Here is a 24,765-nt window from a genome sequence, read left to right as displayed (position 1 = left end):
CAAGGTAGCAGCTAGAAAGAGAGAGATGGAAAGAGACAAGAGAGAGATTTTACCTTTTAAAAACCCTTGACGTAAAATGAAAAATAAATGAAACATCATCCATCAGTGATGCTTAACTGGTATGACCACATATGTTAAACACCAAACCACCATACCCCAACCATCACAAAGCTATAACACACCATGCCTTCTTGTAGCTGTCCATTGCCTTGTAAAGATATATCACTGTAATATGTATTTTTGTCAGCACATAAACGAAAGACAGAGCGTGAAAGAAGGAGGTAAAGAATGAAGTCAAGGATGATGTGAAGATGTGAAATAAGAAGAGATGTGGAGGTGAAAGGAACACAGACAGCCATATTCAGTATTTAGGAATGCTCACATAGCTTTTGGGTGACAATTATTCAATTATAGTTTCTGAATTTGTTCATCACATGGCAGCTCTTTAGAGTATAATTCAAAATACATGATGGATTTCTGTGACGTAATATGCTTATGTCCATCCTTTATTTTACATAAACAATTTGTTTATGATTAGATATTTGAATCTGAGGCTGTAGTTTGGACTCAAATTACAAATGACAACAAGAGCATCTTTAGAATGTTAACACATAACAGAAGAGACACCAAGGGCACAGATTGAAAAAATCCTTGAAAATGCTACATTACCTGTAGGTGGTTGGAAACAGACGATAAGTGCAAGACAGAGACATCTGGCATGTGGCATTTTCCTCCAGCACTTCAGTCTTCTATGCATCCTGTTTGATTTTGGTTCTTCCACCTCCAATTATGCTGGTCTTGAATTGTGTTTGTTGAGATCGTTCAGATTTCCATCATTACTTCAAGCAAACTTTAGTGTCCCGGTCTGTCGCTGACACTCACCAGCTCACTCAGCGTATAGTGCCAGTTGCTGTCAGACCGGTCTTGACATCTGGTTTTCCTATAGCATGGATGTGCGTTGTCTCAAATCCCTTGCCGTTTATAACATCCACCAATGTTTCACATGAATGACACAGAATGACTTGAATGCCCCCCCCCCTTCTGAAAAGATAACTGAAGCGCAATGATGCCCCCCAAACCCCAACCATTCTGTCTCTCTCTGTCTCCGTCTCTTATGCTCTCACTCACTCTCTGGACGAGGATGACTTTTGCCGGAGGAGAAAAGGGGGGCAGCCATTCACTCGGACGCATAATGAAAACACTCAGCATCCATTCAATCCATCTGGGGACGCTGCAAGCCTTCGGCCATTCAATACAATTCTCTGTGACTTTCGTGCCTTGTGTAGTTACCGTCATCAGCCCTCAGAATCTATTACATCCTTCACCACCACTATGATTTGTGTGTGTGTGTGAGTGTGTGTGTGTGCGGGGTGGGTCTTGTTTATGTACCTCCAAAAATTTAATCATGGCCACGGTCGTCTATCTTGATGATCACCTGTCAGATTTGTTTTGAAATGTGTCCAGATCTGTAGCCCAGTCAGAACTTGTCTTCCAGTGAAATCATCATAGCTCATGTCTGACTTGGGACATGGGAAAGTGAAAATGGGGGATAGCACTTGCCAAACAAGTTTTCACACACACATAAAGACATATACACATACGTTACATGATTTGCTCAGATTTCTCATGCAACATGCAACAAATAATTAATATGTTTTCAATTATCCTTTTGTCTACTAATCAATTCCTTGTTTTGAAATAATGATGGCAAGAGCTCAGTACTTCTAATCATTCCCGTCACTACAATTCAATTTAGGTCATTACTAACAAATCATTGTTAGTAATTATCAGTAGTTGCACAGGTATCCTCAACCCCTCGACCAATAAGACACTACCAATGCTGGTTCTTTGATGCCTCAACCAAACTCAGGCCTGTGGGACCACTGGGCTCAATGAAGCAGAAAAGTGAACATCAATAATACCACTCATGTTGTCCAGAGGGCATACAATGCATTTATGTGGCCATGTGGAAACATTTGAGGTGTCTTCTTCAAGGACACTCTAAGGATTTGTCTACTGACTTAAAAAAGGGATGACAATGGCAAACTATTCTTCCCTGATGTCAGAAAAAAACATGAAGAAAACAGTGATGAAATCGACAATCACAAGTCAACCATCCACAAACTTAGCAAAATTAAACTGGCAATATAGGAGTAAGGAGGACCGCAAGCACATGGTCAATGTTTCTATCAGTTTCTGTTAAACGGATGATGGGCCTTTTGGTAAGAGAGAAAGAGAGTGGAATGTATGTCAACACCTTGTCCCCTAACCCCTTGTCTTTTTGTTGCTTTTTTTCTTCAAAGATGAGGAGTCCGATCATGAGTCATGCTGTGACTTGGACAGGATATGACATTTGCATGTTTTCCGCCCCCTAGTGAATGTGTTCGGTAATGACAAAGCCACATGCTTCACCATGAGTCAGTATTTGTGTCATCTGACATTATGACATGCCAGTTCCAGCCCATTAGCAGTCAGAGCAATAGGCTATACCGAGCCATTATTGTATTGATTTTGAAAAGAGCTGTACAGTCTGACAGACATAGGCTAAGGCCTTTGACAACCACTGCAAGATTTGAATGGAAAGGCCCAGTGTACTGATAGCCTACCACCCCGAGAGTAAAATCAGGTAGACCTGTTCAATCAAGAGATGAAGGTAACATTAATGAACACACGTAAGCATACCTTGACAATGCAGTGAGTACAAGCCTGTAATGGGTCTCCCTGTAAGAGCTATACTTTCTTTGCCCCTTCAGACTCATAATCTGCCTGTCGGTGGAGTGGCAGTAGTTAATCACCTAAGGATGTGACTGTTAATTACCCTCTCCTGCTCCAGCGAGGGAAGAAGCGGCGTAGCGACACGGCCGACGGCAGCAGAGGGCACTGCGGCGCCTTTAGGGCCGCCTTTCCCACTCAGCTCCCCTGGCAGACGAGGGCTTTACAAAGCGCCACGCGCTGTTTCATTACTGTAACAACTCCAAGCATCGGTTTTTAGCTGCTGACGTTTAAGCATGGCTTAACATCTGCTGCTGGTGTTCAATTTTAATGGCCATTTTAATTAGAGCAGGTATCAAGAAAAACTGCCAGGAGAATTGTCTCTGGCAATTTGCACCGAACAAACACGAACACCACAATGTTATGATATACAAAGTTTATTATACAGTCTCCATGGTGTCATGGATTTGAGTGTCTTACTACACAACAGATATGCTACATAATAGGTAAAAGCTATATCATGGCATTCAGCTGTTCAAGACATGCTGGCAAGCAGTGGTTTAAAAAAGAAGTGTTTTTTATTTATTGTTTTTTTAAAAAACAAAAAACAAATCATGGATGAAATAAGATAATGTTAAGGTAAAAAATAACATTGCCATGGCAGCTTTGGAGTTCAAATAGTGGATGTTTAGATTTTTGTCAGTTTGTCTGTTTGTTTACATGTTTGCTAATGCAAGCATTGCTGTTGACCAAAACATATTGGCTGTAAACATAAATAAGAACAAGTGTCACTCTACAAAGGAAACTTAAGGCTTGCAGGGCTTCCACGACATGCATGTGATCTGTGTGGTATTGCTCTCTATCTGATTCTCACTCCTTCACGTGTTGGCCAACAGGGGGTGGGGAGAGCAGCCTTGTTCCTGGGGTTGCTTAATCTTCACACCATCTTTTGAACCGTCTCTGTATAGGCCTGGTATACAAAACAGGTTGTACAGCGATACAAACATGATACGCCTATGAGAATGGTCAAGCCATTTAGCTTTGTAGCTGATCTGATTAGAGGTCTGATTTGCACAAAAGCAAGCAAAATTATTTCAAACGAAAACTCCTAACAAGACAATTGGGACTCGAGAAACTAGGCTGCCTGGGGCGACTGCTCTCACAATCAAATCATGTGACGAAAATCATGTGACGTCTTTTCTGGCCTTGGTGAAAGTCTACAGTGTGCATGCTGTGTGTTGGTTACTGACTGGGGGACAGGAAGGCTCGCACATGACAACAGGACAGCTAGAATGAGACAGCATTCAAGAGTACGGTACATTCACAAGCAAATATTGTGTTGTCAAGGAGAGAGCATAGTGCCATAATGGATACCAGAGAACAGAACAGACACATGGACAAAGCAAAGCATCCGAGACACAATAGTAACATCCAAGGCAATTTGTTTTCTTTCCTTTTTTTTTTAGCAAAATACAGTATCATCTTTGGAAAAATGAAGTCTTTACCAAGCAAAGGCAGCTGTGATGAACAATATCCATGAAATTACCCATAAAGATTTGAAAGAAGAAAACAAACAAACAAAATTTAATTCACCATTACGAGCATTCTTCATTGTGCACTGTGCCAGGATTCATTCCAAAAACATTATGTTCCCTGATTGAACAGGTTGCACCTAAGGTTTCATTCCCATTCTGAAATGAGAAGACTTCCTGTTATGAGAGGACCCCTTGTCCAAGACTGCCAATTCAGTGACACCATCAGTGCCACTTTAAAGGTCTGCGAAAGGCATGCCACTGGTGTACTGACAGAATCACTGGTCATTTGAATGCCTCAGACTATGAAGTTCTTGCCCCAAAGTTAATTTCTTTCAACCACAAGTACACTTGGTGAATGGCACATTTGATTCTGCCATTATATGCTGGGCCTTGTGTATGTACAGTGATTCGTTTTTCGGAGGTGGCACTGATATCAGTATTAGAGTCTTTCTCATAGACTGGGCAGGAGATGTATGACTTCCCACCCCCGATTTGTAAGTGGTCCCTTTTGGCATTGGCCTAAGGTGGCGGTCCTTCGAGGCATGGTGTGAAAAGCATCTAAAGAGAGGTGGGAAGTCACTCAGCAAAGATGATGCAACTCTGAACAGATAGAAGGAAGACTAAAAATAATCTTTGTAGTAAAACGATTCTGTGCGTGTCAGTCATAGCATGGGCTTCAGATGCGGCCCAGTCAAAATTATTCCATAGATTTTGGTCCATGGCAAAACGTATATCATGGACAGGAAAACTAGGAGGCCCTTTTGCTATAATAGTTTTGTAAGATGTAGTACAAATGCCAGTAATCGAAGAGAGTACATGGCAGAGAATCACACAGCTGGACTAAGAAAACAATTGTGAGTTGAGTACTACGTTTAAATCTTATAGTAAGTGACTGCTGGCATTCATCTCTGAACATTAGACTTAGACTTTAAGCTGCAAAAACTGAACATAAACTGTCTTGAAGATAATAGAATATTACAGTTTGTCTTCTCTCCTTCCTAAGGACCACAAAGGCATTCTTATAGTGGGTTGCAGGATCCCTCTACATTTGCAAGATCAAATGTAGGCTAGGAGTAAATCAGCTAACTAAAGAGCAATAAGATATCTGATTGCTCAGACAAATATTGAGCTTTGGTGCAATGTAAATAACAGAAAACAGTAATTTCATCAGATCCAGATACCTCAGTTAAGAATTATAACCACCATGATCCCTGCCGTGCCGAGCTCCCTTCCTCTCTGGTATGATTCTGACCAATATAACATAACTATTTAATATCTCCTATAGTACAGTATGTAAAGCATGCAGTTACACTGTTTTTTTATGATTATTGTTGTTATGTGAAAGAAAATAATTGAGAATTCTTGCTTTGAAAATGGTCACCGAGGAGTGTCAAATGAAGACGGTGAGACTGAGATTTGGTGTAGGCATTGTACAATGCATGTCCAGATGGCTTCGAGTGAATACAGCAGTAAAACAACTTTAAAAAAATTACCAGCACAGTGTTTTAAAACGCAAAGGAATGAGTTTTAGTGCCTTTAATACAACGGGTATTTCAAAAAGCAAATTCATTGGTCAGTCAGACAGATAGCCCTGGCGACAATTTAGCATAAAAATGTGCTTCACTAGCTTGTTTGCCGGTCCTCGGTATGTAGATGATTTGTGTTTAAGCGCGGCCTTCAGTTTGATATCTCACTCCCATCTTTCACTGTGGTGCGGAACAGAACAGACTGTACTTCTGCTGACCGATGCCAAAGGTGTTTACGAGGAGTACCTACTGTACTGTACCTATAGGCAAATGGGAACCCATTTAGAAACACTAGGTTGCCTTCAGCAGAAGGGGAGAGGCTACTAACTTGGCGTAGTGCTCCATTCTTCTCTCTCCTTGTCAGCGATGTTGTTTTTGTACAGTCCATCTTGGCTGTTAAGGTTGTTTCTGTCTTGTTGTCATTGTCTCACATCAGGTTTGATTTCTTGCCATCATATTACCACTGGCCTGGGTGTTGTTAAGGCTGAGAGTGTAGTGATATTGACAATATTGTACTTAGACATGTGTGGCTTGCTGTTTACCCAACAAGACCACTTAAAGGGCAGGGCACAAGAAATGGCCTATTAGTACTACTAGTAGGCCTATTTCACTCAATGAAATACCCTTGTGCTTGTATTAAAGATAATGTTGACTGACTGTAAAAATAACAGTAACAAACATCCACCTCCTGTTCATGTTTTAGAACTGATTGAATAGTGACAATGGATTTGTGGATGATGGATTACACAGTTATGTATACTGTATGTATTTGTGCATGTGTGTTACATGTATGAATGTGTGCATGGATGTGAGTTTGTGTGAGAGTGTGCACGTGTGCACAAGTGCATGTGTGTGTGTGTGTGTGTGTGTGTGTGTGTGTGTGTGTGTGTGTGTGTGTGTGTGTGTGTGTGTGTGTGTGTGTGTGTGTGTGTGTGTGTGTTGATAGTGCATGTGTGTGCATGCGGGCACGCAAGCGTGCAAGTGTCCAGTGAGGAGACGTTGGTGTTGTATGAAGGTGTAGTAATTCTCAGCAATTTCTATATAGTTTGAGTATACACTAAAAAAGAGATAGACCAATTTGCCTTCAAAAGGTTATCAGCAAAATATTATGTTTCTTAACCTCTGCCAATATTCTTAATAAATTAATTTCAAAGATACATTCTATTTGAAATAGCTGTTCTAATCCTCATGCAAATTTTAGAAAATTGTGTTAACTCAAGGATAGTTTGCATTTTCAAGTGTATCCAAGTGAATCTGTGTTAGAAAATAATAATGAGAACATGGACATCATCAACAGTGGACAGAAAAAACTCCTTCTCCTACAATGTCACATATACATTCACATGGAGATAGAGGTGATGAGTTTACCTTGAAATGGTTTAAAAAACAATCAGTTGTGAACATTTTCAGATGAGTATGTGTGTGTGAGTTTGTTTGTTATGTGTGTGAATGCAGACAGACAAACACATGTTTTGTTTTGTGTCAGGTGGATAAAGACTTTCCCATTATGATAAGCAGACACCTCTTGTCCATAAAAAAAACTGTTTTTTTTTTTTTATCTTCCTGTCCGTCAAAGTCCAGAGCAGAGGCCAGTTGATTTCTGTTGCAGAAACTGCACACTGGCCTCCGTGGCTGGAACGCTTCTTGACCCACAGACATGTCTGAGCAGAGTCACAGAGTCACTGAGCTGAGGTCAGCCCTGGACAGTTTACAGACATCGGTAACATGCAGGTCAGCGTACCAACCGGTCACATTTGGACTTTGGTGTCCTTTGCCGATCTTCTCCCATCCCACGGATCTGTCTGGGCAGCCTACTTGGGAGCGGTCCAGCCACTGTCCCCGTACGCCCCGTCTTCCCCTGTGGCCGAGTGTGGCGAGGGGGCGCCGAGGTCCGAGTCGGTGTCCGACTCGCCCTCGGCGATGTACGGCCGTGCCTTGGTGCAGCGGGCGGCGCTGCTGAAGTAGTCGTTGTTGAGGAATTCCAGGTTCTCCTTGGACTGGGAGATGCTGAAGCCGCTGAAGGAGCGCTCCAGCTCCTCGTGGTCTACGGACGGGATGGAGATGGAGGTGTCGCTCTCTGCTCCCGCCTGCGCCAAGCCTCCCTGGGCCTCCCTGGCCTTGGCCTCCTCTCCCCCTCCTCCTCCTTTTCCTCCAGACCCTCGGGAGTGGTGGCCGCCCTTGTGGCCATTGTGGCCCCCAGAGGAGCGCTCATTGGCGGGGGGCGGTGGGATGCGCACCAGGGAGGGGTCGCCCACAGGCGAGGCGCCCTGGCTGCGACGGGGGCCGTCCGAGTGGGGGTGTGGGTGAGGGTGCCAGGACGTGGAGGGGGGGCAGTGAGACTGGTTGAGGCAGGTGGTGGGAGGCGCGTCGAAGTTCTTCTGGCCGGAGCTGCTGGAGCGGATGATTTTGGTGATGGAGCCAGTCTTCTCCAGGTGCTCCACCGGACTGTGGTAGGGAGGCGCGGGGTCCGGCTCTTTGGAGCTGAAATAGGCGTCTGTCTCCGACTGTGGTATGCCCATTCTCTGGACATAGATATTCACCAGGAAGTCAAGCTTTCTCTCCATTGACATCACCTGTCATGAGGAAAATCAACCATTCAGCTCCACCACTCAGCTGACCCCAAAGTACATGCTCAACCATAGAGCTCTGAAGTTCGCCTACAAAAAAGCTACCATCTTTGCCCAAATAAGGAGATCCGGTATCTTGACATTTTTTCTATGGGAAAATAACATGAGGACTTTGAATTATCACACCTACTAAACTCTCACAGGGACGAAGAAATCGGAAATGCAGACGTTTAGCTCTACACAGTTTTGTCCTCTGCCTTAGAGTGTATACTCTGATCTTCGATATGTGAAGACGGCACACTTTGATCTTTGCTACCCCAGAGCTAACTTACAATGCAACTTGCCATAGGCGGTTAGCTTCAATTAACTCTCAGATCTCCTTATATGGTCAAAGATGGCAGCTTTAGGTCCTTTTTATAGGCGAACTTCAGAGGTCTATTCTGGCCAACCTCACTGACTCAAGCGTGGCCAAAGGCAAGTCCATCTTCACAGACTTTACAGATGGTTTGTTGAGATTTCAGTCGTTAAAATTGCTCTTCAACAATTACAAAACACAGACTTAACCAAACCAAAACCCCTAACCATAATGTTTGTAAATAGTGTCAATAGATAGTTTGCTTATAGTCTTAGTATTTGTAGATAGTCTAGGAAATCATAGTTGTTTTTCAAGAAAGTACAACTTATGCTGCATAAGCACCATACATTGGCCGGGTTTCCCAGATTCGTTAAGAAGCTCTTAAGTGCTAAGAACTTCTTAGGAACGTTCTTAGAACGTTCTCAGAACGCTCCTAAGAAGTTCTTAGCACTTAAGAGCTTCTTAGTAAATCTGGGAAACGCGGCCATTGTCAGCATATGAGAGGAGAACATTCAGCTCATAATCCACGTCCTCCATACCTGCTTCTCCACTTTCAGCAATCTTCCCATCATGCTGGGATCTTCTTGACTCTCCGCGTCGGTGGTCCCTTTCGGACGGTCCTTATCTGCGACTGGAGGACCTCTACCAACAATCTGGTCAACTCTACCAATCAGAGCAAAGACAGGCAACATCTAGAATAAAGAAAATACTCAAGAAACTTTTTTTTTTTTTTTTTTTTCAGGCCAGTAAGTTCCCTCGGTAAATCAGGTCATTGTCGCTACTGTTTTGCATCCAAACACAAAGCTTTTCTTATTGGAAATGTGTACAGCAAAGGTGACAAAAGCTTGCAGTTATTAATGTGTTCTATCATAGGTTCATTAGGTATGTGTAATGGCTGTGACGACTGAGGCATTTACTGTCTTCTGCAGAGTGATTAAGGAGATTACATGTGATGAAGGGAACATCATTCATCAGTGACTGCCATTATGTATAATACAACTTCTATTTAATGTAGAATTAGATAAAAAAACTGTGGCAGCCCAAAAGCACACCGACCCCCTTCAGATCATTTACCGAGAAAGACAGAGAGATGAGGTCCATCAATCTCCAAGCTAGTCTGTTAATGTGCTCCATGAAAACACGGATAGGTATGATCTCAAGATGAGGACAAACCTACAGTGACAGTTACGGGTCACAGGAAGTGTTCTCATTCTTGCACTCATCAGCTCATTGTGATGGCAGCGTTCCTCGTATGAATATCCTGTGTCGTGATGTTTTACAGTGTAGAGTGACGTTAAGGAGAGGACTCACTCCCACTCAGGCACACTTTTCACCTTTACGAGCACAGTGCAAAAGGTATGGCGATGGGTAATGGGTGCATCATGCATTGTGTTGATGAGTGAGTTCAGTGCAGACACAGAGAGAGAGAGAGAGAGAGGAGAGAAAGAGAGTACAGATCAGGAAACTGGAGCGTCAAGAGATAGAGAACAAGGTCATCGCCATATAACCAGATCTTCTTATTTGAACTGCACTGAAGTGCTGGACACACGTGTCACTGAGGGCACATAATGTTTTCACATTAGCAATATACCGGCGGCACTTGTTATAACCACTCCCACGATAACTTGACAGACCGCTTAATTGGCCTATAGCTGTTATAGAGTCTTTTCTACTTCTCTAGCCGAAAAAGTTTCGTCATCAGTCCTTCTCATGCTAGGAATGGTTATATAAGCGGTTCCATTTTCTGGTTATGAAAACATTATGATCGCACAACAATTTCATGGTCTTGGTCTTACCTAAAGCCAGTGGTGTGCTATGATGGAAAATATACCCCTTCACAAGGTTAGTGTGCTATTATAAGAAAAGTATAGCACAACTTCATATTCAGATTAACTCATATTTGACATGTGCTATTATTGGGCATTATAATTGTTGTGTGATGAAATTATGCAGAATCAACGTAGGCAATGTCTTTTTTTCAGATTTTCTGAACTACTAGTACAATGCTTTTTAATAAACTGGCAAGATATATAATCATTTTAATGTGGACAGCATTTAGAACGTGGTTGGATTCCATAAAAGTAGAGAGGATGATTGCAGAAAGGTCTAATGATCTAGGCACAGTGGCATAGTGCACTAGTGGCATGCATTCCTACAGTATTTCACATGCCAGCGTGCAGAGGAGACATGAGACAGTTATATTTCTGTCATAGGAGCCTCCACAATTGCTGATGCCTTTTGGCACCTTGTTGATAGACATATTGCTGAGGTTTTCTTTTTTGAAGCATTGCAAGCAATCGAGCACAACCTTTTTTTATTCAGCTATTTGACTGGCTATACCTGCACATTTCTTGTATGTATTCTGAAAATACAATTCACCAATTTGCTTGCTCACAGCTCACAAAGGTTTATCTTGGGGCAGAATCTCAGCTAGCAAATATAATTTATTTACCACAATAACTGCATCATGGAAAATGGAAACAGTGATACAGTTTAATTTTCACGTCCATTTCCAAACAATTAATACTCTATCCCCACCAAACAATAAGCTAATCTAGGTGATCAATGCTTATCCAGTTATTTGAATCCAGAGCTGCTTTTCCATTTCTGAGGCCCCTTTGGAGCTGATAGAGAGCTCCTGCAGGCTCAGATGCACCAAATTCAATTCAGGAAGTAAATTACAGATCCATTAGACAGATTTGGCTAAATTACTTTGGACCCTGAGATTGAATTTTCCGCATTGGTGAAATAATGGTTGTTTTTCTCACTTTTACGGTTATGGAGGGAATCTTCCAGAGGCAGCTGTTGCTGTGGATACAGATGAGATTAACAGTGTTTATGCCCTACAATGAGTAGTGGAACAAGGCTTATGAAATGTCTCCGTTACTATCGTCAATTAGATTAGCAGCCTAGGTAGGGTCTGATTTGTTTAATTTACCACCATCAGACGAGCTCTGTTGTTTCGCAACTGAGCTGCAGAGTGAGTCAAAATGACAGCTCTCACACTCCATCAGTCACATAGCTCGAATCAAAAAAAGGTTGCAAGCCATTTTCTTTTAGTCTCTCCATCAGCAGTGAAGAGAGATAGAGAGAGGGAGAGAGCGAGAGGCTCCAGTGCGAGGGCGAGAGATGCAGTCTAGTGGGGTCCTAACCTAGGAGAGTACTGAGGTGACTCTTTGGCTCCTTTGGTTGCATACTTCTTATGGCGGGGGGTGGAGGGCCCTGGGGGACCCAAAATCATATCTATCCTGGCAAAGCAAATAGAGAAGACACCGGCACATGGGCAGGTTGACCCAACACAGACCAGAGCAGAGGAGAGGGTCAGATGCACATCAAATAATGACGGAGAGACACAAGGAGGAGGTATAGAGGGGGGGGGGGGGGAGGGGTCGGTAATGGGGGAAGAGAGACATAGGACAGAGAAGTGAAAATATATTCCAGATATGTCAAATTCCAACAGCAGAATCACTGTTCTCCTGCTACATTTCTATTGTCGACATTGTCATCAACCAATCATAAAATGTTTGCCGTTATTTTGTGTGGTTGGTTATTCCATAAAGCATATTATATTGCTTTCTGCATATGACTTGGAAAAGTAGGAATATATTTGCATATATGTGGAACAATCTACAGTATATGCAAAAGGGTAATAGCTGGGTTTTACCAGTAAAATTACTGATTATTCAATCATGATGGTAAAACATCTAAAAGCCTATGTGTCTTCATAAGATTGCTTAGCCTTGCTTTCTGCAAAATGAACTCCCCTTGCTAGTATGAATGGGCTTATTTCATATCTTTCATACAGTATCTTTTTCTCAGCGAAAACAGATGTTGTCTAGTGTACATGTACATTGGAATGACTTTTGCAGAATGTGTCAGAGTGAACTTTGTCACTCTAGGATGTTTGTGACAATAAAAAAACACCACAAAATGGCTGTGACCACAGCACTTCACAACATGAGCATCGTGGGAAATGTAGTTTGTGCCACCAGTGGTTAAGGAGGACGACACGCGGGGTGGAGAATGTAGGGCATCACTGTTGAGAACAAACATCATGGATACCAGACAGGAGTGTGGGAGCGGTACGTGGCACATGCCATGTTAGAAATACTCTGTGTGAGACTGAGTGCTGTAACCAGTGTTCCAAAGAGTGAGGGTGAGAATAGAGAAGAAATATAACAGTAGCCATAGAAACAGGGGGGGAAACTGGAAGTGGGCACAAGTAGTACAGGGCCTGTGTGGATAAGTGTCTTGCCTGGACTGCAGGTTTTTAATCCTGGCCAGCATGTCCAAGTGGCCGGCCGAGTACTGCTCTATAACGTCCATCACGTCGTACGGCCTTAGACTCTCCTTGAACTTTCGCTTAGAGACCATAAACCTCATTATGCTGGAGGGAAAGAGATTTTACATTCATTAACTCAATCGCAGACTGGTAATCCAAATGATGTAGCCTGAAATTAAATGTAGCACAATAGAACATAATGTTACACTGTAATGTGATTTTGCAGAGACAATTACCGAGGAGGGATGTGGAAAATACATTTCACAAGTGAAAAAAAGAAAGCTTGCAGATCCATCAGTTTTACTTACCACACAGCCCTTATGGTGACTTTGAGTCCAGGCGTTAAATCCTGAGACACAAACTCACAGTGGCAACTTTTGTTGTCGTCCACAACATCCTCCCCGGGAAGGCTCGCCTCTAGAAAACACGACACGAACACAGCAGGGCTCCAGAGTTAGTGCACACACGCACCGCCCTCCCCGTTGCTCTCTATCACTCTCACTAACTCAGTCGGTTATCAGAGGGGGTGGGCAGGGGGGCGTCTGGCATGAAACCAAGCAGAGGCCAGCCACAGCCATTAACTTGCATATAGCCCAGTCCAGTAAGAGAGAGCGTCACTGGACACCAGGTGAGATCAGGGCAGGTTAATGGGCCGTGCCGTGTGATCTCATTGGCTACGGGTGATGCCGCTACGGTTTGATGCAGGAAAGGAAGGGAGGAGAGAAGGCAGGAAGACGGCCGACCCTCAGCAGAGGCTCGAGGGTCGACTAAAGGGGTGGTCACTGTGGCCCAAAAGTAAAGCGTCATACACTTGCTCTGCCCATGCGATCACGACTGAAGCTGAGGCCGGCGGTCCTTGTCTAGTCAAGTCGGAGAGATACTGTATGTCAATATCACGAGAATACAACTGATAATGGTTGTAGGGATTCCTCTGACAAGTTCTGAAAGTATAAACGGTTAGATGAATGTTTTATCTAAGAGACTTCTGAGCAATGTGCCAAGCTATTCTTGACTCTGAGATATGAGACTCCTGTATTATGTGAATGAGTAAGCCCCAGTTTGATGTGAATAGTGTTCTCTTTGACCTAAGCTTGCTGAAATCTTCAATGAAGAGGCAGAAAATAGCTGTCTGTTTCATTAACATTGTGTCATAATGAGTTAAACAATGGCACTTCCTGCCAATACTCAAATCTGGAGGCTAATAGAGAATTCCCTGAGATAATAAATTAATTCAAGCAATTAATAATTGATAAATGAATGTTTGTACTTGCTCTTTGAATCCTTCAAAATAACTGTTGTATAGAAATAACATAAAGTCTGTTGAACTATTGAACAAGCATGTTTTTAGTTCAGTACTGTCAATTTACATGTGACGTACATAGTTGTGTCTATCTGCATGCGTACATGTGTTTTGTAAGTGCATTTAATGCCGTTCCATGTGAGACATGCAAATACCTGTTGTAAAGGGGGTTATACCTGGCTTGTGTTGCCCAGTTTTGGACCACAGTGTCCACCTGCAGTGCCAAATTTAGTCTCCGGATGCCATCCCACGTGGCATGGGAGAGTGGCATATATTGATCGTGCTCTCAATGACGCAAAGAACCGCAGGGCCCTGAGACTGCCATCAACCTGCACCCACGGGTGCAGACACAGGTGGAGTCTGGAATTGGCGGATGCACAGTCTCAGGGGCCGGTGGCTCTGGCTTAATTAAAGGGATCTACTTTGGGTTCAGAGGAGGACCATCGAGAAAAACTGATTGCCTTTCCTGTCATGCAAGTTAGAGTGCAGGCCCAGCAGCCATGTTGGTTTACAGTGCACAGCTTTTTTTGCTTTCTGTGTTTTGATACTTGCCGGGGTCTTAAGATCCAGATTCATGGAATGATGGTCCCTGCCATGTGCTTATGGAATGGTTCTAGAACTGAAACATGCATTCTCTATCAGTTCTACCGGCTCTATGGGTTCACATATAGGCTTGCTTAGGTGGCCATAACCCCCAGCAGATAATGTGATATTCTCTTACTGATCAACCCTTCAATTGCTGCAAAGAGTTGAGAGGAGAAGAGAGATGAAAGTAAAAGGCTGGTTAACAGAGGCTGATCAAAATTATAACAACAACTAAAAAACAGGGTCTTTGGAAAAAAATGTAATAACTACCAAACAGAAAGTATAAAACAAAACCAAAAAGCAAAGAAACAAATGAAAAAAATAAGTGCAGCAATGCCACTGAGCGGACTCTTCTATTGAATATCTGAAGCCGTTGAACTCTCACTGAAGGCACAGGAGAGCTTCGCCTATATTCTCTGCACTGACTAAGGCACAAGCGGATAGATGAGTGTTGCTGGTCCTTTGGCAATTATGGGGTTTCTGATGAAATGCATCTCTTTCCAAAGACAGCCATTAGCCTTGAGTGGAAAGGGCCTTCTGAGGCAGTACGAAAAGCTTTGGTAAAAGACATTAGCCTTGTTTTTGCAGGCGGTTTGCATTAACGCGGATTTAACCCTTACAGCATGCACTACTGATTGGAGACCAGGAATGTACTCCAGTCTATAAGGGTGGATGGACAGTTTGACTGTGCTTGATTGTAGAGGTGGTCATTATAAACCCTAGCTGTACCTTCAGGAGAGGAATATACCATATACTGACATCTGCAAGTAAAACAAACAAAAAACAAACTAAAGACATAAAATATATAAGATTAAGACATTCAGGCATCAAACATAATATGCATTGATGGAGAGAACATTTTCACTGTGTCAATTAAATGCACACAACATTTGCCTTTCAAAATCATGGTTAATGAAATACCACAGAAAACCACAATGATAAATCCATTACCCCATACACTTGCAAACAGATTTAACTCATGTCCCATACTATGAAATGTAAGCCTTCAGTCTTTAATACTTAACTTCATTTGTTTTTCGAAAAATAATTCATGATTTTGAAAAACGCTTTATGTTACCGCATCGTTTTATCATCTAATGTATACAGTTCATACTATATGGCTGACATCAATGAGACAATAATAAAAGTAAGCATGCTCTGTGCATCCATTTAGAGTGTAAAATAAATCAACTAAAGCACATGTCCATATCTTACTGCTCGAGCATTGAGTGAGTATGCATGACATAATGGCAAAAGGTTCCATGCTTGACTGATGTAAAGGACATACACAACTTTATACATATTATAAACATGTTTTGGCACAAGACTCTGAAGTGAACACATCTGAAAATGTAAATGCAGTTTGTAAATAAATGATAATAAGAAGATACAAGAGATGAGTTACTGGTGTTGGTTGTGATGGGACAGTGCTTATTACAAGGGAACATTGTGCCAGTTCCCCATATCCTCTTGTAGCAATCATACGCATAATGTTCTCTATCAATAACGTGACGTATCTCAAGTCAGTAATAGTATTCACAAACTCAGAGAACAAAGGCAGAACAGATTATATAGTTCACTGAGTGCATTGGCTTGCAAATGGGATTGAACTTTAAGATTTTGTTTTTAACAGTACCCATGTTTTATGTTGTCAGCATGAAGATATGAAAGCAGCACGTTATCAAGCACTCAGTGTTCATACTAAACGTACTATTTGCTGCAAAAGAGGTCAAGATAATAGCAATACGGGGCCCGAGACTGTTGAGGCGACTGTGCTGCTGAGAGGATGGACTGGTTGCCTCTGAGTGCAGTAGATGTCTTAAAAAACAGCCTGCACTAGATGCGACACAAGTCTCCAGTAGGGGTCTCTATACTGATTCCTGTTCTATAGGAACCCAACCGGACAGACATCAGAAGACTCTGGCACAAAGTGGGCACTGATCCAGATCTGGACCCGAGTGAGCTGCAGTCTGACTCAGCGGATATGTTTTAGGGCGCCCAAAAAGAAGAGCGATGCACTAGCACTACAGTGAGCACGGACACATGAGCAAATCAATGCATGTGAATAATGATGGGTATACACACACATGATATCACACGCCGCATGACAAATGCTCCTCAGCACTTCAGAAATGACAGAGAGATGAAAGAAGGCATGCAGAGGTTGGTAATGCAGTGACTAAAGTTTTATTTATCAAATAAATATTTTAAAACATGGCAAAAATACTAAAGAAAATACAAAAAACTTGTTTAACATAACCTGCAAAGTAACAATACAGAAAGAAAACAACATAATCTCACAAAATGTTATTGGCTTTGTTCATTCCAACAAATAAAGCATATTTCAATGTTTTACAAATGATGATATTAACAATAAATCATAAAAACACAAAAAAACAAACTCATTCTCCTCTGAAAAGAAACCAGAAGATGATAGCATATCTGCATGATACTAGTTATGCTATGCTGTTGTAATTTTTGGTGGATGCCATTTCTACAGGTTGAGGTTGCATGGGCCGGGCCCGTTGTTTTTGCCTGACCTGGAGAGCTCTTCTGCCTTAAATCTTCTGTTTGCATCTCAATCAGGACTTTAGTACAGCACCAAACAGAGAAATGAAGAGAAATGTCAGGATCCAGTATCACCTCATCATGAGATATCAATGTGACACAAATGCACATGACTATAATAGGTTAAACCTAATTGGACACGCTAATTGTATAATGATAAAAAAAGATAATGGTCATTACAATGATACTGAATCACTGAACTACAGACTGATAATGCAAGAGGCAAACCATAACACACATGACAACACCACACACAAAACTGAGCACAAAGACAACATGCAGAACACAAGATCTACCACAGCTACCAAACAAATGAAGCTGTACAAAACACACTTGTTTTCAAAACATCTTATGTTATATGTTGACTATATCTACTCTCATAGTCTTAAAACTGAGCTGAATAAACTATCTATATCTATATGAACTGTGACTATTTGAGACACTCAATTTCCATAGACCCCAGCTAGCTAACCTAAATTTCACCAGATAGCAACAATTCCACAATAGCTACATATGACAGATATTGCTGGATTCCTGAAGAGGAAATAGGACATAGGGATAGTATCGAGGGCCATATCCTCTCTAAACCTAAAACACACTCTACACTGAAAGTGGCCTGGAATTGATCATTTTTACATGAAAGGAGCAAAGTACAGCATTGCTTTAAGATCACACATCCATGTGAGATTGAAACTCATTCAATCATCATCATCAGCAAATAACTAGTGGCTACAAACACTCAATCACGGGTCAAAACAGGAAGGAATCAAAATTCACATCACAGACACAAACACGGAGTGAACCACTATTGCTTCTGACAACCAGACATCCATCAAAGCAAAAAACACTACACAGCTATAGCAGCAAACAGTGTGCTGGACACATCCAGGCCTTACCTTCGGAGTTCTGTCGGGAGGCCGCCCCTTTGAAGCGGAAGGCCTGTCGGGCCCGGCTGCGGTCGCCGAAGCTAAAGCTCTTGGGCACTTTGGAGGGGCTGTCCTCGATGCTGTTCTGGTCCGCGCTCGGGGAGCGGCGCAGGGGCTGCTGGGCCTGCTGGGCCTGCGGAGAGCCCTTGCCTTTGGTCCCGGAGCTCCGCGGGCTGGAGAACACCCTCTCCTTCAGACTCACCTTCTGACTGGGAGTGGGAGAGGACAAGGAAGAGGGATTTAACAGCTCGCCCTCTCACGGAGGCTCAATAACCACAAGACACCGGACCCCTGGGTGATTCCCAAAGCTTAACCCACATGTCTCTTTAACACAATTGTGTTTGTGTAACAGATTGTGTATTTGAAGACAAGCTTTTGAAGCACAGAGTTCTTGTGTACCGGAAGCTCAATAAACTTTCTATCTATGCTCTCCAGCACTTTGACTGAATGGGGTCTGCTACAGAATTGTAAACTAATTAATGACTTTCGTACTTGTTCAGAATGCTAATTAGGACAAGTCAAAGAACATTTTGGTTAAGATTTAAGGGATTGGCAGGATGGATCTAATTGGTCTTATCATGTCGCTGACAACATTTTTTGTTGTGCCATAAAAATACATAAGCACATTTCTTTTCTGGGTTTGATTATCTCCTATATGGATTTTTTGATACTACAGCTTTGCACTCCATGTGATTACTGTTCCTATGTAAAGATGTGAAAGCCAGACACATGTACAGCACATCCTCGGCTTATCATTCCATCAGTAGCTGTGCTGATAAGAATTCTTCTGAATTTTCACAGAGATGGTCATCAAATCTCTTTTGAACCCGCTGCAGTCAAAGCCACAGCCAAGAGAGGCTCAAAGCAGCTCTTGACACACACGGCTGCTGGAGGTGCTTGGTTCTTGTTTATTACTGAGACTGAAATCACTCCTGGCACAGACCCAATCTTCATGGATCAGAGGCATATTTCATTTCATCAAGCTGAAGGAAATCGGGTGCACCCTGAGTGGCTCTCTGATGAGAAACAGGAATTCATGGTTTGGGGGGGATTTTACTGAGCATGTCAAGAGCAAATAACTTTCTATTGTTCCATTGCGTACTCATAACATCAGTATTATTATTCAGAAAGATAAGGTCAGATTGTGTGTGGTTTTGGTGGTTTTGTATTGTACAAATGCCATCTACTGTGTAGCTTGGATATCATTACTGTTTTGAGAACTTGCAATGAATAAAACTGTAGAACCCAAAAAGGGTATAACTCAGTTTAGCTCCTTTCTGAACTTTTCAAAACCAAAGAACGAATAATGAGATAAGTAATACCAATAACCCTTTTTGGCCATTGGCAGTCCAATCATCTACAAAGAATAAAGTAAGCTGTGTATCTGAGCAGCAGTCGAACACGTTCCTGCCGGCCTGGGAGTGAACTACTGTAAGTTATGTGGACCGTTGCAGAGAGCCATACGGAACCCACCACATCCATCCACATGTGGGCAAGGTCAACTCATAGGGCCTGGCGTCACACACATAAATATCCCTCTCACTGACGTCAGGCTATCACACATGGTTAGGTGGGAAATTGCACAGGCCATAAGGAATACCCTGACATGTCCTTGTGGACAAGGCTGGAGCGAGAGGAGGAGGGGGAACATGACGTTAACTTACAGCAAACTGTAATCAAAGATTCATTTCTATGGAGGCGGTATATGCACAGTATGTTCAGGCAGAGAGGTAAACCTTCCACATTAGCATGTTCAAAGCGCTATTACTCAACGTAGGTAGCACATAAATTAATCTGATTTTCGAAAAAAATGAACTTCAGTATACTGTCTTCTCTTTCAAAGAAGACTAACACCACATATTTACTCTAAATGGTTCAAGAACAGCTTTAAATCTACTTTCAGTATGCCTTGGATAGGCATTTAGGCCAATTCTACAGCGACATTTAGAGATTTGATGGTAAGGTTCTTAGAAGAGCAATGTAAAAAATCAAGACTTAAGTCTGAGGAAGGGCTATAGCCTGAAACGTTACTAAATAAATGAAATATATATATTTTGGAGCTCTTTGGTGTGCGTATTTCTATGTTTCTATGTTTCTTTGTTGTTTTGGATCTCACACCCGACATAATTTACTGATGTGCGTGATTTTACTTTGTATTTTCTACCTACGGTTCTTAGAAGAGTCTTCATGCATATTATAATGTAATCATATCTCATATCACAATGTAATGGTATGTCAAATCATAATGTAATTGTATGTCATATTATAATATAATGGCATGTCATATTATAATGTAATAGTATGTGTCATATATTATAATGCAATAGCATAGATGGGGCTGTTGTGTGGAAGAGACAAGAGAGAGAAATAAGCTACAGGGTGTTTACTCTGACCTGGGAGAAGGCTCTGGCTGTGGCTCCTTTCTGCAGAGAGGAAATGAGTGATCAGTAAATCTATTGGACTAACAGACAGGAAGAGCATTCTGAGAATTGTGCCTCCCCACTGCATGGACCAGGCAGTGATAAAAAAGCACTCTTCTTATTAGACACTATAGTGTGAGGGAAAGCATAGCCATCTATTTCAATATTTGAGAGAATATGACCATGTGTTACTATACCTGAAGGAGAGTCCAGATTTGCTTTTCAGGTTGCGAAGCAAATCCAACTGATTCAGTGGAGGAATGAGCCTACAAAAGAGAAACGTTCACAAAATAAAACAAGACAGCAGGAACATTCTTAATCACTTTCACTATTGAATTGTCACTGTACATATTCATTTTAGATACAAAAGCTTACAAAATTATCTGGCAGAACATTTATTTTTCTCAGAACTCCATAACACCATGTTCCATAAATTCTCAACAGCTCTGCCCTACAAAGGCTAAGAGCAGTATCTGCACTTTTTCCAAAAAAAATTTTTTGCACTAATAAGAAGTGCCGGATCTGCTCTTCGATCTGTTAAAATTTCATATGGCTACCTAATACATTTCTTAGATTAATTTGCATTTTTAGTTTGCAGTTTGTACAGAAAAGTAGAGTGAAACCAAGGCAGATTGCAGTATCCACATAAATTGCATTGATTTCACTTGCCATTACTGCATTCTGCCTTGGTTTCACTTGCCTTTGCCATTACTGCATTCTGCCTTGGTTTCACTTGCCTTTGTTCTATTTTTACATAAATGTGTATAAATGACAGAGTTATACCATTGTTAAGGCATCAAGAAGCATATCTTCACTAAAAATGTAGTAAATACCTCCTCAATTAATATAAAAACTGAGTGATTATGATCACTTGCTACACTTACTGCAAAATGTTATTGAATGGCCATGCAAGTATAAGCAGTAATGCAAAGGCAAAGCGCAGTATAGCCTATAACACTACCAAATTTTGCATGAATGTCAAAAAACAAATGGTTTAATATTCAGCTCACTTTGATCTATCTAATGATACCCTTTGCTGTTGAATATAATTGTATGCTTATACTTGATGTAAGAAAAACACAAAAAGCTGTTTTTCTCAGTTTGCCATTTTTGCTGATACTGCTCTTAGCCTTTGTAGGGCAGAGCTGTGCCATCTGTTTGGACACAACACTTTGAAACATAGTCTTGAAGGATGATGATCCTTTTTTATTCCAGCAGCATGGAGTTGTTCCATTGAAAAAAAAAAAAAAAAAAACACAACATCACCGAGCTACACTAAAGTGCATCCTGCTCGGTCAAGCACACTGCCACTGCCGAACCAGTGGGAGCCTTCGCAGGAGCTTGCTGACAGTGCAGCCCCATTAAGGGCATGCTCCAGTGGGGATCCTGCACGATGCTGCCAGCCCCTGATCCTCCTGCTGCTGCTGCTGCTGCTGCTACTGCCGCTACTGCACCGGAGCATTGGGGGAACACAACGGACAACTCACAACTCACCGCCACTAGTCTACAGAAGGCATATAAAGACACGCTGCTGTCGTCAACGGAAGTAGCCAAGACACAAGATGTGCTCAAGGGCAAACACTTTTACTAAGCGCCTTGGGTAATGTGTCCTTTGGCAAGGCCTGTGCTTTTAGAGCAACAAAAACAACACTCTGATAAAACAGCACACCTTGTATTTTTTCCCCACTGGCAACCTGATGTGACTTAAACAATGTGCCCCCATATTAAATTTAGACTCAGTGGGACACTCAGCGGGCTAATGCTCATCACTCCGTCTCCACCCCACAACATTCTTTTATTCTGCTTCATGGAGTGGATTTTTGTGAGCTATGTTGAGCTATGATGCGAACAGCAAATGGGCCATTATTACAATGGGCATTCTCTACAATAGATATGCTTTGACCTTACCTTTACAATGTACGGTACATGCGCAAGACAGCATCTTCATTTTGCATAATGACTCAATTCCATTTATGATAACCTTCAGGAGATCGACATTTACAGAGCACGACTGCCTTTCTAGAATGCAGATTTGCATTTATGTTTCAAAACGAAAAGAGCAAAATATAAACAAGCGCGATGCCAGGTGTTGTGCAGCAGTGCTTTTTAGACCTTTCAAACGGAACATATCTGAGTCCACATATAAGGTTAGGCAGCAGCACACAGGAGTTCTAGTCGGCTCCCTGCTGTAGTTTCACTTGCCCTATAAACTTTAAAGGTCCTCCCCTGCATAACGCCAAAGCAGCGAAGGTCAAACATCAGTCAACCTCTATCAAAGAAGATGAAATGAGCTGTTCTGCCAAAGCTTACAGGATGACAGAGATAGAGAGAGAAAACAGAGAGAGAGAGAGAGGGAGAGAGAGAGAGAGGGAGAGAGGGAGAAAGAAAGAGAGGGAGAGATAATCAAAAGAGAGAAAGAGAGAGCGAGAGAGAGAGAACTAAGGCCATGTCATTGTCAAAATGAGCCTCCACTAACTGCCAGCAATCTTTCATTTCCGAAATGAAGTCTGTACACTTTAAAACCTTGTGACTGAGATACCAGGGTTTTGGCAGGGGGGCAGAGGGAGCACTCCAATCAGGAGGCTCTGTTTAGACGCTTCATGCTCAGGTCCTGCCAGGGCATCGACCTTCACAAGCCCCCCAAAAACATTAAAGGTCAATCGATCTGGTGATGTCTGAATCCTCCTCCATCGCCACTTGGGAGAAACAGAGTGATAGTGGTGGAGCAAATAAACGAGGATGAGAGAGAGAATGAGAGAGAGAGACAGACAGAGAGAATAAGAGAAAGAGAGAGAATGTAAATCTGGTATCTTGAGTTATTCTGGATCAATACCTGTACATTGGGACAGATATAGTTCTTTCGTAATAGTCCCAAGTCGACTGCATGTCTGTGCGGTTGAGATTGGTGGCATAAAACCTCCAGGCCGCCTGCGGATAAGAGAATGAAATAAATAAAATAGTCCATGAATAATGCATACGCTGCAACACATACTACTCGGAGTGTGTGTAATTAAGACACAGGAGGTCTGTCGGCATGGCCAACGGCTTCAAAGCAGCAAACGCAAGAAGCCAGTCTGCTCATTTGGCTTCACTTAGTATGCATTATTTGGCAATCCAAGGACAGAGAACGAAAGGTTAATTATCTAACACGTGCCATCACAGATTCTGTTGTCCACCCACACACTATTGACCTATATATGGAGTTTATTATGGTGTACTACCATGAGTGTAAACATGTGCATCAGCATCAACCTGATATGACCCATCAATTGCTTTTTGCTAGTTTGCTTTTTTTGCAGTTAGATTTTTAGGGGTTCCATTATGAATGCACTACGTGTGTATATTGTCATCATCTGATATGGATAAACACAAGAATTCTACATTTCTCTGATAGATGAGTTATCAATGATATGGATATCATTTTGGATAAATGAGTCCTTTTCTGGCAAATTTTCAGTGTAGAGGCCAAAACTGTACCTGTGTATCTATCAGCATGTGCACAAATGTTCAGTATGTTACTCACCTGGATGAGACCAGCTGCAGGATTGCGCCGTTTCTCAAAGTGTTTTTGTCGATGTTGTTCTTGCACTTTCAAGGCAAACCCGGAGCCCAAGATTCCCTTTGAGAGAAGAAAGACGATTACATTCATGCAATACCACTCATCTTCATCATACACAATCTGTCATTTCTGTTGTGACACTGCTGGTTTTGAATGAGCTGTGCACTCACCATTCCAATATTGTGCTACCTTTACCATTTGGTCTCTTCTACTACCCATGTTTGTGCACTGACCTAAAAGTGAGTATTTAACGGAGCCTTATCCCATTAGGAGTGGAAGACCTACCGCTGGGAGAGCGAAGAATGACACGCCAATGAGTGTAAATGTTGCAGCCAAAAGACGCCCGTTCCATGTTGTCGGATACTTATCCCCGTAGCCAATGGTGGTCAGGGTTATCTGAAAATGTAGAGTGGGGAAATGTGACATGTTA

General features: G+C 42.1%; 1 protein-coding gene across 1 annotated transcript in view; it reads right to left on the bottom strand.

The window, feature by feature from the left end:
• Nucleotides 1–7,147: 7,147 nt before the first annotated feature.
• LOC134092069 (potassium voltage-gated channel subfamily KQT member 2) overlaps nt 7,148–24,765 on the bottom strand; it is a 48,244-nt gene continuing 30,626 nt past the window's right edge. The window contains exons 6-16 of the mRNA XM_062544872.1: nt 24,621–24,731; nt 24,300–24,395; nt 23,610–23,704; nt 20,974–21,042; nt 20,750–20,779; nt 18,327–18,565; nt 13,286–13,394; nt 12,951–13,082; nt 11,848–11,943; nt 9,235–9,358; nt 7,148–8,346 (exon numbers count right to left, since the gene is read on the bottom strand). Of these exons, the coding sequence (XP_062400856.1) occupies nt 7,585–8,346; nt 9,235–9,358; nt 11,848–11,943; nt 12,951–13,082; nt 13,286–13,394; nt 18,327–18,565; nt 20,750–20,779; nt 20,974–21,042; nt 23,610–23,704; nt 24,300–24,395; nt 24,621–24,731 (1,863 nt within the window). The 3' untranslated portion in view covers nt 7,148–7,584. The remainder of the gene's footprint in view (nt 8,347–9,234; nt 9,359–11,847; nt 11,944–12,950; nt 13,083–13,285; nt 13,395–18,326; nt 18,566–20,749; nt 20,780–20,973; nt 21,043–23,609; nt 23,705–24,299; nt 24,396–24,620; nt 24,732–24,765) is intronic.

The sequence above is a fragment of the Sardina pilchardus genome, chromosome 9 (genome assembly GCF_963854185.1).
Source record: "Sardina pilchardus chromosome 9, fSarPil1.1, whole genome shotgun sequence".
NCBI classification, from domain to species: domain Eukaryota; kingdom Metazoa; phylum Chordata; class Actinopteri; order Clupeiformes; family Clupeidae; genus Sardina; species Sardina pilchardus.
Note: the sequence above shows the minus strand (reverse complement) of the source record. Positions and strands in the feature narration are given on the sequence as shown.